The sequence below is a fragment of the Schistocerca nitens genome, chromosome 4 (assembly GCF_023898315.1).
Source record: "Schistocerca nitens isolate TAMUIC-IGC-003100 chromosome 4, iqSchNite1.1, whole genome shotgun sequence".
Taxonomy (NCBI): domain Eukaryota; kingdom Metazoa; phylum Arthropoda; class Insecta; order Orthoptera; family Acrididae; genus Schistocerca; species Schistocerca nitens.
The window spans coordinates 985474902-985488865 of NC_064617.1; the positions used below are offsets into that span (position 1 = coordinate 985474902).

General features: G+C 39.9%; 1 protein-coding gene across 1 annotated transcript in view; it reads left to right on the forward strand.

Moving 5' to 3' along the window:
• Positions 1-13460, forward strand: part of LOC126253695 (DNA-directed RNA polymerase II subunit RPB2) — an 83322-nt gene extending 69862 nt beyond the window's left edge. Inside the window, exons 16-21 of the mRNA XM_049955221.1 lie at positions 8887-9009; positions 9393-9611; positions 9764-9871; positions 9954-10228; positions 12832-13027; positions 13145-13460. Coding sequence (XP_049811178.1) covers positions 8887-9009; positions 9393-9611; positions 9764-9871; positions 9954-10228; positions 12832-13027; positions 13145-13234 — 1011 coding nt within the window. The 3' untranslated portion in view covers positions 13235-13460. The remainder of the gene's footprint in view (positions 1-8886; positions 9010-9392; positions 9612-9763; positions 9872-9953; positions 10229-12831; positions 13028-13144) is intronic.
• The last annotated feature ends 504 nt before the right edge of the window (positions 13461-13964 follow it).

Below are 13964 nucleotides of genomic sequence, written 5' to 3' on the forward strand. Positions count from 1 at the left end.
TGAACAGAGCCCATGGAAGTCTACTTGCCACACAAGCAGAGAACTGGCAGTGCCTGGTAAGACTGTCTGGCAAGTGTTAAGATGTCGTTTGGTGTATAAACCATACAGACTAAAATTAGTGCAAACTCTTTGGGTTGGTGATAAAAGGAAACAAGTTGACTTCAGCAATACTCTGCTAAAGGACATGGAAGAAGATATATTTGCACTATGATTGCTTTTCAGTGATGAGCTAACATTTAATGTTAGCAGTAAAGTAAATCGAAATAACATACGTGTATCGGCTTCCAGAACCCTCATGACATTATTGAGCACGACAGAGATTAAGCAAAAGTGAATATTTTTGAGTTATTTCTCATGAAAAAATGAATGCTCCATTCTTTTTTGAGGAAAACACAGTGGCTGGAATATGCTACCTTAAAGTGCTGCAGAATTGGCTTTTCCAAAAACTTCAGCAGGACTCTGATGACTTCATGTTCCAACAGGGTGGAACACCGCTGCATTGGCGTGTCAATTTATCAATGTTACTCTGACTCAATGCTGGATGAGGACCTGTCTTGCATTCTTGGCCTCCAAGATTGTCAGACATGACCCCTAGTGATTTTTTTCTTGTGGAGATGTGTGAAGGAAATTATGTTCATCTCCCCTTTACCTTGTGTTGAGAAGAAGTGAAGAACAGAACAGCAAGCATCGTGGCGTATGTAAAAGCAGATACATTGTGTAAAGTTTGATAAATTTAGCTATATTATAGATATTGTTTGTGCTGCTGCTGGTGGACACACAGAGCATTTCTAATAACATAACTAAAACTTTTAAGAGTGTGTGAGCATTTTGCAGATTATACCATGTTTGTAGTATGCTTTTATCAGTAAATATGTAGTTGGGAAATTGGGTCATTCTTACTGAAACACCCGGTATGTGGGTATGTTTTACATACTATTGTCCGAAGACGTAACAGTGTACAGAAGAGGGTGGTTGTTTATTTTAGCAGTGAGAAAAATGAGGGTATACCATAGGTTGCCTAAAATATAATTGCTGCAGAGCCTGTAATTACTGGGACTGCTGTGAAACTGATAGAAAAGACAGAATTGTCCAAATAAACTAAAAACAATTGGTTATGACGATGATACAAAATAGGAACAGATGCCAAACATAAAAACGAGGGTCTGGGGTAGGATAGTTGAACATGATAAAAATAGGAAAATGACCTAGTAGTTGTTCACTGTTCAGCACTGAGGTACTATTCCATCCTACGCAGTTCAGACGACTTTGGTTGACAGGTGAAGATCCAATCCCAAAAGTTACAAAACAAAGCTGTTTGTGGACTAAGCAGCATATAAACTGTAACTTAACTGTAGTTTGTCAGTTGCTATCCATCTGATTGCTCAACTAGTTGATTGGTTGTCATAACACATACATAACATACTGAACAGTGGTTATAATGGTTTACAGTGGCCTGTTCACAGCTGTGAGACGCACGAGACACAAGCTTGTGAGATGAACAGGAAGTTTTGGTTGTCATGTGCCAGTCTTTCAGGGAATCAACAGGAGAACAGTTTGTTTGTGCATTATATTACTTGCTACAAAGTAGAATTTTGTGTGTACAAAATTTTGTAGTTCATTTCTTAAATTCTTTGGGTGTCTGTGCATTTAAGAGCCATAGTCTTGCATTATAGTTTTGTGTGCTGTAAATTTAGGCTACCTGTATTGCCGCTGTCATTTGTTTTGGTCTGAACAGCCAACGACTATTGTAAAAAGCTCAGTCAGGCACCATCCTCCATTCCTTAACAACTGGGAGATTAGGTTGTTTGCCAGCGTGGAGTGAGCTAGTGTCAGTGTTTTTCTATAAATAACATTTTTATTCCTAACAAATATGGCAGTACAAATCCTTGTCTAAAAGACAACAAGGTTTGTTTTCATCATTTTTATTAGTATGTTGTTTTCATTCAAATTTTAGTATTAGGACAGATGGAGAGTGTGTACGCAGTGTGCAGATGCAGGAGGAGTTGGCCACAGTTTGCAAACAGCTGAAGACATTGTTGGCAGTGGCCAGCTGTCTGCAGGCTGCTGCCATGTGGTGTAGTGGCAGTGGAGAAACTCTAATGTTGCATGGGATACTTCAGGTGCCATTTGATTTGCCCACAGGCTCTGATGTCGAGACACCTTAAAGTGTACATGATGCAGGGATCCGCCCTTGCCAACTAGTGTGTGACAGATAATAACTCATTTGAGTCACAAAAAGTGGAGAGTCAATGAGGGGACTGGCTGTCAGGCCTCATCTATTCATTCAGGAAGTGGACAAGTGGCCAATCCTTCAGCAGGGAGTGAGCAGCAAATGGGGAAAGGTTAGCTAGTTACGAGGAGCCTGAATGTTAGGCGCAGTATGGAGTGCCTTTGGGAAATAGTGTCTAGGGCGGGCAAGAAGTCCACTAGGTGATCAGTATGTCTGCTGGGGGTGGCTTCATCAGAGATGAGGAGGATGCTCTGCCTACAACTGTCAAACGCACAGATTGCAGTTGTCTTCAAGTATTGGCTGATGTCAGCAAAAGCAACACGTCACTTGGGTTCTGAGGCCATCCTCAGTTCTTATGGCTGGCTGGTGGAAGTGGTAAAGACTGCTGGCCTCGCTTGTGGGTACAAGCAGAGCTTACAATTTGCAGTATCATATCTAGAATTGATGATAGACCTTTGGTTTGGAGCAGGCAAGAGGATCCCACATAATGCCACCCCAAAACAGGAGGGAACCTCCACCTTGCTGCACTCGCTGGACAGTGTGTATAAGGCGTTCAGCCTCTCCAGGCTGCCTCTACACACGTCTGACGATTGTCTGGTTGAAGGTATATGGGACAGTCATTGGTGAAGAGAACTTGATGCCAATCCTGAGTGGTCCATTTGGCATGTTGTTGGGCCCATCTGTAGCATGCTGTGTGGTGTTGTGGTTGCAAAGATGGACTTCGCCATGGACGTTGAGAATGAAGTTGCGCATCATGCAACCTATTGCACACAGTTAGTTGTAACACGACATCCTGAGGCTGAACGAAAAGCATTATTCAACATGGTGGCATTGCTGTCAGGGTTCCTCCGAGCCATAATCCGTAGGTAGGTGTCGTCCACTGAAGTAGTAGCCCTTGGGTAGCCTGAGCGAGGTATGTCATCGACAGTTTCTGTCTCTCCTCCACATGTGAACAACATCGCTTTGGTTCACTCTGAGACGCCTGGATACTTCCCTTGTTGAGGGCCCTTCCTGGCACAAAGTAACAATGCGGACACGATCGAACCGTGGTATTGACCGTCTACGCATGGTTGAACTACAGACAACAATGAGCTGTATACCTCCTTCCTGGTGGAATGGCTGGAAGTGATCAGCTGTCGGACCCCCCTCCGTCTAATAGGTGCTGCTCATGCAGGGTTGTTTACATCTTTGGGTGGGTTTAGTGACATCTCTGAACAGTCAAAGGGACTGTGTCTGTGATACAATATCCACAGTCAACGTCTATCTTAAAGAATTCTGAGAACCGGGGTGATGTAAAACTTTTTTTGATGTGTGTAGTTACAGACAGGCACGACCTTATTACATTTTCAGTATATACACAGATATTTGTGATCGTGTCACCATAGTGATGATGGTTACTGAAATTCTGAAATTAATAAATCCATCAATAACTGTGGAGGCTTTTTTTCCCCTGGAAAAGAAGTAATTAGCCTCCTACTTTGACAGAGATCAGAAACCATTTGGTTGCAGTATGATGAACATAGAGGAAATGTGGGCAAAGTTCAAACTGATAGTAAGTCATGTAATGGTGAGCATGTGGATTAAGGATGGAAAAGATCTACCTAGATTTAATAATAAAATTCAGAAAATGTGGAGAAAGAAATAGTTGCACTCACAGTGTGGAGAAGAATGTGTAGATGTTGACAGGTATGAAAATTAATAGAAATTCTTACTTCTATAAAAAGAGTGATGTACAGAGCATAAACCTAGTTTGACTATAATACCGTAGCAGAAGATACCGAGAACCAGAGATAGTTCAGGTTCTATGTAACATAAGTGGTTTGATTCCTTAGGGAAAGAGTTGTGCCCAGTAACTGTATTCGTTTCAAGTAGTAAAGCTTACAGAAAACATTTGCAACTGATTGCTGTTCCCTATAATACTTATGATCAGTAAGTGGGTCGAAGGCTTCTATCCAGTTCCTTGTCAACCAGTCTGGCAGGCACTAGAAGTCAGTAAAGGAAATCTGAAGTTTTGAATTTCACATTAAAAAAATCTTTCATGCAAGAGGATCAAGAGACATACCATCGTTTGATGGACTCCTTTATGGAGGATATGGAAATAGTCATCCTGGTAATGAGAAGCAACCTAAAGAGTTGTAAACAAATAAGTTACCAGGGCCAGGCGGAGCCTCAGCTCAGTTTTACAGCGAGTACTGTTTGACATTGGCCCTTTATTTATCTTGTATTTGTCACTAATGTCTTGCCCAGCACCAAGTCCTAAGCAAATGGAAAAAGTGAATGTGACTCCTGTATAGGAGAAGGGTAAAGAACAAGGACTAGCAAAATTACAGGCCAACATCATTAATATTGGTTTGCTGCAGAATCCTTAAGCACATTCTAGGTTAGAATGTAATACATCTATTTGAGACAGAAAAGCTTCCGTCCACAAATCTGCACAGGTTTACAATCACTCTAGGTTCGCAGGAGAGCTTCTGTAAAGTTTGGAAGGTAGGAGACGAGATACTGGCAGAAGTAAAGCTGCGAGTACCGGGCGTGAGTCGTGCTTCGGTAGCTCAGTTGGTAGAGCACTTGCCCGCGAAAGGCAAAGGTCCCGAGTTCGAGTCTCGGTCGGGCACACAGTTTTAATCTGCCAGGAAGTTTCACTCTAGGGAAATTCAGCTTGCACTTTACTTGGATGATAGCCAGCAAACTGTGGATAAAGGACAAAAAGCAGATTTCACATTTCTCGATTTCTGGAAAGTGTTTGATACAATGACCCACTGCAGACTGTTAACGAAGGTATGAATACGTGGAGCAGGTTCCCAGATATGAGAGTGGCTCAAAAGACTTCTAAGTAGTAGGACCCAGTATGTTGTTCTTGTCAGTAATTTTTCATCAGAATCAAGAATATTGTCAGGAGTGTGCTAGGAAAGTATAATAGGGCACTTATCCTCTGTATAACAATCTGACAGATTGGGTTAGCAGCAATCTGCGACAGCTGAAAACCCTGTAGTGTATTGGAAAGTATTGTCATTGAGTGACTGGAGGAGGATACTCTATGATGTCGACAGGATTTCGATTTGGTGTGATGACTTTTGGCTTCCTCTGTGTTTGGAAATAGGATAATGAGATGAGTCGGGAAAAGAATCCTGTAAAATTGGAATACTGTATTAGTGGTGTATTGCTTTACAGAGTTAGGTCAGTTCAATATGTAGGTATATTGTTGCAAAGTGATATGAAATGGAAAGATCATGTAAGGTCACTTGGAGAGGTGGTGGTGATTGTCAGTTTATTGGAGAATTCTAGGAAAATGTAACTCATTCTGTAAAAGAAGAATGAATACAGAACATTAATATAGTGAAAAATGTGCCAGTTTTCACAACTGAGGGAAAATTTTCAATATATTAGTCTATCACAGTAGCTGATGGGGCTGCAATATGCTAAAAATTCTTAGAATACAGAACACTTGTGGTACACATTTTTTAATACTGCCAAAGTCTTGGTATCCTCACAGGCTCGTTGTAAAGGAAGACATCAAAGCAGTTCAGAGATATGCTGCTATATTTATCAGAAGATTTCAGCAATAGTGTGCGCAAATGCTCGGTGAACTCAAATGGGAGTTCCTATGAGAGAGTTGAAGAAGAAAGGTGGTGATTTAAGAGTTGTACAAGGTACCCTCACCATGCACCTTGTGGTTGCTTGCTGATAACAGATGTGTGTGTAGATATGTATATGATGTGATCATATCTGTGGTAGCAAAAATGAATTTTTTGCCCAACATTGGTATAACCACACTTCAGTATTCTGTCACAGCATGTAGGAATTAAAATAATTGTTCAATCAAACTTTAGTACGTACACCACTAGTCACAAGATAATGATTGATTATAGTAGAAAGAAAAATAATGTTTTGCGTATGTGCAGCAGTACCAAAAAACCTGACAAAATAAGTGTCAAGTTGTGACTTCGTGTGCACATATGACTGATCCCGCAGATCTGTATTTTCATAATACACTTTACGTTTTATGAGAGGGTTAATATTTTCTGGTCCTGCAGAAGATGGGTGTTAGGCTTGATACTGATGGGGCAGTTATGCAGCTTCATTAAACCTTGAATCAGTATGTTGTTTCTGATGGGCCAGTGGAATAGACTGAATGGTGGTTTATTGCAGAGAAGGGCCAAGTAAAATAGGTACTGCAGAATATGTAAAGAAAAAATGTTGCCATGCGTCCAGATAGTAATTTTAGCAATGGTGCATGACCAAATGAGCAGTTAAGTGATTTGGTTAGATGATGATTGCTTTGTTATCCAACAACAAAATTTGCATTCATTAGTGCCAATGGGGGTCATGAATTTACCTCTCCATTTGACCTGCAAAGCAAAAGTAATTGTCAGAGCATAATTCTCAAAGTTTATGAAGGAGTTGTATGACCGTTAATGTACAGGATAAATTATGGATAGTTGAAATTAACTGTCTTTGATATTCTGAACAGATGAACCTCGTCTGGGTACAAATAGAATTTTTGAGAGGTTTAATGTAAATTAGTGGTGGACTTGTTATTGCTTCTGTAGATTAACACATTATATTTTATATTACGTATGTAAATGTTTATTTTAATACATACACTGATTGGGAAAAGATTGCAAAACCAAAAAATAATTAATGTAGAGTAATGATATTTTTGGGAATACAATTGTCTAGGTAACGTATTTTAGTTTAACTTTGCAAGATAAACCATTGCAAATGTCAAATGCTGGTACATCATTAACAGATATAATTGCCAGACTGTTGAATGCAAGCATGCCTGTTGCACTTCATTGGTCGATACATGGATGGTTAATACTGCTTGTGCATGACGCTGAGTTGTTGTCCAATGCCATCCCATATGTGCTTGATTAGAGACAAATCTGGTGATTGAGCAGGCCAAAGCAACATGTCAGCATTCCGCAGAGCATGTCGAGTGACAACAGCAGTATGCGGGCGAGCGTTATCCAGCTGTAAAACACCCTCTGGAATACTGTTCATGATTGGCAGCCTAACAGGTGGAATCACTAGTTTGGCATACAAATTTGCAGTCAGGGTGCATGGGATAACTACGAGAGTGGTCCTGCTATCATATAAAAATTGCACCATCCAGATAGTAGCTCCAGGTTTAAGTCCAGTGTGTCAAGCATGCAGACAGGTTGATTGCAGGCCCTCTCTTCACAAACACCAGGCCATCACTGGCACCGAGGCAGAACCATCTTTCACCAGAAAACACAACAGGCCTCATCTTGCCATCGAATGAGCTCCCACTTGGCACCACTGAAGTCACAGATTTCTTGATGCAATAATTTACCAACAGCCGTATGTATTGTAGAAATTTATTTTATTTTATGAACTTCTATGTTCTGAGTCTGTGTCGCCTGGCCACCAAGAGCTGTTGGAGGACAAATTGATTCACGGATCCAGTTATATGGCTCCTTCCGTGTATAGTGGTTTTACGACTATGACGAGTGGGGCCTGAAGATGGCATCAATATAATGCCGAAACTGGTAGCACATAGAAGTTCATAAAATAAAACAAATTTCTACAATACATACAGCTGTTGGTAAATTATTGCATCAAGAAGTTCATGACAGCCGTCGTCCCACGATCCATAGTGGATCAACAAAGAAGTCACAAATGACAGTGATTTGGGGTAAATGGGATACACACTACAAGGCGTCTGACTAGGAGCTGTTCTTGCAGTAACTGGTGGGGAGGTTGGGTTTATTTGGGGGAAGAGACCAAACAGTGAGGTCATCGGTCTCATCAGATTAGGGTAGGGTGGGGAAGGAAGTCGGCCATGCCCAGTCAAAGGAACCATCCTGGTCTTTGCCTGAAACGATTTAGGGAAATCACGGAAAACCTAAATCAGGTTGGCCGGACAGGGGATTGAACCGCTGTCCTCCCGAATTCAGAGTCCAGTGTGCTAACCACTACGCCACCTCGCTCGGTGCGGCAACTGATGTGCAACAGTTGATTGTGTCACTGTAGTGCCAACTGTTGTTTAAATTACTGTTGGGATGCAGTATGATGCACCAGAGCCCTATGCCAAACACAGTGGTTTTCCCTCTCGGCAGAGCCAGATGGCTGTCCAGAGCCTGGTCTCCTCATAGTTAATTACATTCTCGTGACCACAGCTGCCAGCAGTTATGTGCAGCGTCTACATTCCTGCCAAGTCTCTCTGTAGTGTCGTAGAAGGAACACCCAGCTTCTTGTAGCTGTTACACGAACTCATTCAAACTCTGTGAGGTGTTGATAATGGCATCTGTGTCACCTGAAAGACATTATTGAGTAACATCAGTTCACCATGTCCAGCCTCAAAGGCAACTTATGCTCACAACTATTCCACATGTATTTAAAGCAAACCTGATTTGCGTCCTTTTAGTGGCACTACTAGTGCCAGTAATGGGCAACTAGAGGGAAATTTGAAGAGACATCTTTCAGATGTAGAAACGTGCCTACCAATTTCAGTTTCTCGTACAACTCCTCCTTAATATTGAGATCTTTTTTTCCCCATCAGTGTATAATACCACGACAAACCAGTAACTAAACCACAGTATGAGTGTCAGTGTTAATAGTGTGCAAATTTCGAAGTTGTCTCTGTTACTGCCTTGCTTACAGAGGACTGAATGTCACTTTTCTTCAAACAGGGTATGCGTAATGCCTTATATGACAAGCTTGATGACGATGGGATTATATCACCTGGTATTCGTGTATCTGGGGATGATGTTGTGATTGGAAAGACAATTACACTACCAGACAATGAAGACGAGGTAAGTATTTTATAGACCTCGGTTATCTGCCGTAAAAGCTCCTACTTTGCACAGTTAACTGTATATTCTTTGGCTTCCTCTGCATATAATACATAGTGAAGAAAATCTTTGTGAAGCAGGACATTGATACTAAAATAACTTGAAAAAAAGCTTGAATTAAATTAGAATCAATACATTGAAGCACAGCACTTAACTTTTTAATTGTGTATGTTGAATTTTAACAATAATACCAATTTAAGTGCTTTGGTATCCCTGTGTATAGAAGTACAAGAATTATTAACTAATTTAAACCCATCAGGATGTAAAGAGGAGTATAGTCAGTAAAAGTACTTTAAGTGCACCACAGCTAGGAGGAGAACTGAATATGAATGTTTTGCCTGCAGTTGGAGGGAACAACGAAAAGATACACAAAAAGAGATGCAAGCACATTCCTTCGAAACAGTGAGACAGGTATTGTGGATCAAGTGATGTTGACTCTAAATTCTGAGGGTTACAAGTTCTGCAAAATACGTGTCCGATCAGTACGCATACCTCAAATTGGTGACAAATTTGCCTCTCGTCATGGCCAGAAGGGAACCTGTGGTATACAATATCGGCAAGAGGTAATTATTTAGAATATTAACATGTTATTAAAAATTATTATACTTGCTTCAGTAAAAAGTATTATGAGAAGCAGCAGCATAGTTTCAGAAATTATTGATTTTGTTTAGTGAAGTGTTATCTTCCTGCACTTAAAAATATAATCTCTGTTTAGGACATGCCATTCACTTGCGAAGGTATCACACCAGACATCATCATTAACCCACACGCCATTCCATCTCGAATGACGATTGGTCACTTGATTGAGTGCTTGCAAGGGAAGGTTTGTATAACACCGAACACTGCGTTGTTCAAGTGTAATAGCATTATCGACAGTTCATGTATACACACTTTTCTCCTTCCAGGTCTCCTCGAACAAGGGTGAAATTGGTGATGCAACCCCTTTCAATGATGCTGTAAATGTGCAGAAAATTTCCTCACTTCTACAAGAGTACGGATATCAGTTACGTGGAAATGAGGTTATGTACAACGGTCACACGGGGCGTAAAATTAATGCCCAGGTTTTCTTAGGGCCCACATACTACCAGCGCTTGAAGCATATGGTGGATGACAAAATTCACAGCAGAGCACGTGGTCCAGTTCAGATATTGGTGCGTCAACCTATGGAGGGCAGAGCCAGGTAAAGTTCTCTATAGTATAGATTTGGGCATATATTTTTTCAGAATTTTGAGTGCATCAGCATTGTTTTTCTTACAATTCACAATAATTAACTTTGTGTATTAGTTGTACAGAACAACAGAAATGTTTCCACACTAGTTATTCTCAATAGAACTGTTAATAAATTTTCTCGCATACTGTACTTACACAAAGCATTGTAAAGTTGTTTCACAAATAGTGGGACCTTGACTGAAAGTAAATTATAATTCAATTTTCATCTCCTTTAAATCTTTACTTATGGTACTCTCCCTCCCTCCCCCCTCTCTCTATCTCCCTCCCTCCCCCTCTCTCTATCTCCCTCCCTCCCCCCCCTCTCTCTATCTCCCTCCCTCCCCCCCTCTCTCTATCCCCTCCCTTAGAATTTGAGCACTGTGGTGCTTCATTTGGCATGGCACTGTTGAACATAGTGTGCCCTTGCATTCTCTTAATCTTTTTACTGACTTGTCCATCCAGTTTAACCATACAAATAAGGATGGCTTTGAATCACAGATCGACTGGACATTTTGTCACATTACAAATCATTTGTCAGGTTGCCACTCCAATTTCGCGGATGCTGGTGAAGAGCCTCTTCAAACTTTTTTCTATGCTTGTCCTCATGGATCCAACTGCATAATTTCTGTAATACTCCAAAAATTGTCTTATTAGTACATCACAGTCTCATTTATAATACCACTATTCTTTCAACACAAATACTGCTGCTGACAGATTTATTTTGTTTCCATAAAACATTAAGACTAGGTTGTTCAATCTTGATTATTTAATACAAAGAATGCCAGCCATAGGTCATTGAGATAGTTGGATGTGGTCCTAGTTCTGGTAAAAAAAAAAAAAAATTGAAGAGCAGACAGGTTGTATACAGTCTTTATTTAGAATGTCACTTTTCCTTTTCTCTTACAAAATGTCATATACACTACATTCTTGCACATAAATGATAAGCATTTCATTTCAGTTTGATTTTTTAGAATCTGTTTTAGTCTCTAGGCCTGATACAAGAATGTCTGTGTAAAATTAATTTGCACCCTGAAATAGTTTATTTTCCACTTTACACTGAATTTCCACTGTATGACAGTCTTTAACTTAGTTCCACAGATTGTTGTGGTTTACTATATGTTATAAACTTCCATTGATTTCATCCATTATATGGACGGCATAGTGTCTTTTGGTGATATCCTCTACTTTGTTGATGCATCTTCTCCTTGGTTGATGGTCTCCAGCAAGTTATTCTCCGTTTATCATTATTTCAAGGAATTAGTCTATCTTGGATTCTGTGATCCATTTCGCATCACCTTGAATTGACAGAATTTTTCTAATACAGGGTTTTACTCCTGCATCCATTCTGTGTCTTTAATTTCTTATGTTACCCTTTTTTATTCACCTCAGCACTGTCACACTGCCCAAATATGAGAAATGTTGCACATTCTCCACATGTCTTCAGTTTGGCTGGAACTCGGATGCTCTCCTTGTCTGATTACTGTCATGGCTATAGTCTTGATTCACTGACTTTCAGACTGAACTACTCAAGATGATTGTTCCAGATATACAGTTTTTCTTGGATATCATTTGTATCTCCCCAGATTATAACAGCAAACACCATTGCTTTCAATTTAGGCCCACATTGTTCCTTTGTCTTTTTTATATCGTCCACCACAGTGATGAGGATTGGAGGCAAGGCACTCATCTGCTGGACTCTGTGTTGGTCTCTCATTGTTCGCTCTTATCATTTCCTGTCCATTGAATGCAGCTGACACATCTCCTGCAGCATATGTTCATTTTCTCAATTAGAGTGGTGTTCCTGTTGCAAAGGTCATATCAGTTGAACCCCATTTTTTCCCCCTAAACCCCATACCTTTCTTCTTCCAGGAGAGATTAAACAACCTTTTGAAGTCTCTCTTCTGTTATTGTGTTGTAATATAGCCATATTTACCTGTGCAAATATGCCCTTGGTAGCAGTGCATTATCCAATCTGGCTGAAAGCTGGTGATGGAGACAACACACTATGTGAATAATGTGGTCCACACAGGTTTTGCAATTCAAATGGTTTACTACTTGTTTGATTTCTGAATGAACTACACATATTCGGCTAGTCGACTATCACTTTTTTCGAGAGTAGTCTGGACTCATACACAACGTAATAATTTACTTTGCTTAACAAACACATCTCAGAACACTTAGAATGATTGTTCCTTGTGAGTGTAAAAGTTGTTGGTGTGTAACTCCATGCTAAAACTTCCCTAAGTATCTTTTTCATTAACTCTTCCTTTCCCCCTCCTACTCACTTTAGACTGCGTTGTATGTCAGACTATTACAGCATAGCTAAAGTAGTCAAAGCTTTCTCAATCATTCTTGCCCCCCACTCCCATTTTTCATTGGCTTCGTTCATTCTGAATTTCTTCATTCCGTATTCTGGCATTTGTGTTTCTCCATTTAAAATTATGATTGTCCTGTCCACTCTGTCTTTCCAAGTTAATGGATAATATCTGCGCGCACACACACACACACACACACACACACACACACACACAGAGACAGAGCACGGCACTAAGTTATTACTATTTCCTTCTTCAGGGATGGAGGCTTGCGATTTGGAGAGATGGAGCGAGATTGTCAAATTGCTCACGGAGCAGCACAATTTTTGAGGGAGAGGTTATTTGAAGTTTCCGATCCTTACCGGATACATGTGTGCAACTTCTGTGGGCTTATAGCAATTGCCAACTTAAGAAATAACACATTTGAATGCAAAGGCTGCAAGAATAAGACTCAGGTATGTTTCCCACATGTTACAAAGACTGTTAGTATAATTTAATAGTGTGCCCTGTCTCTAACTAATGACTTTCCTTTTCAACATACTACTACTATTATTATTATTTTTATTTTACAGATATCACAGGTGAGGCTACCATACGCAGCGAAACTGTTGTTCCAGGAACTTATGGCTATGAATATTGCTCCACGTTTGATGGTTATTTAAATATTCAACCAGACATTATCAGACGTTATGAGTACTGTGTACTCCGCAAATGGAAATGGAAATAAATTCTTAAAAGTCTGCAATATGGAGATTTGTAAATTGGCTTTCCAGTAGAACGTGAACTATTTCTATTTTGACAGTGGATAATGAAAATGTGTATTTTACACCTATGATTTGTGGTGATGTGTTGCTTGTTCACATATATCCTGAGGATATTGTACAATTTTATTATGTAACTGTTTATAGTAAAGATAAATTAAATTATAATTGTATAAAAAAAAATTCGTTCTTTTAAATGTAGCTATCTTATTTCCATAAGTGAGCAGTCTCAATGGCTATGTTCTACAGGTAATACATATTACAGTTTATTTTTTTTTTAATCATTGAAATGGTTGCAAATTAAGCTTATGAATTCTTTAAACATTTCATTGTTCTTTTGGCACCAACTGAAATAGTTTAGCATGGTTGTGAGTGTATCATTGCTACAACTGCAATTATCAGTTGCACACTCAAAGCACGAAATTGACACTTTCCACAAAAGCCAATACAGAACTGATTCTCTTTCAAACTCGGCACTTCCCCATCCCCCTCCCCCTATAGGTATGAGATGGAAACTTACCTATCTGTTGACATTCTGTGGGGTGGTATTGACATGAGTTACCATAGAAATGAGAAGAATTATTGTGAGGAGTGAGAGTGAAAGAATCATTGTTGGTCATGCACACACAAG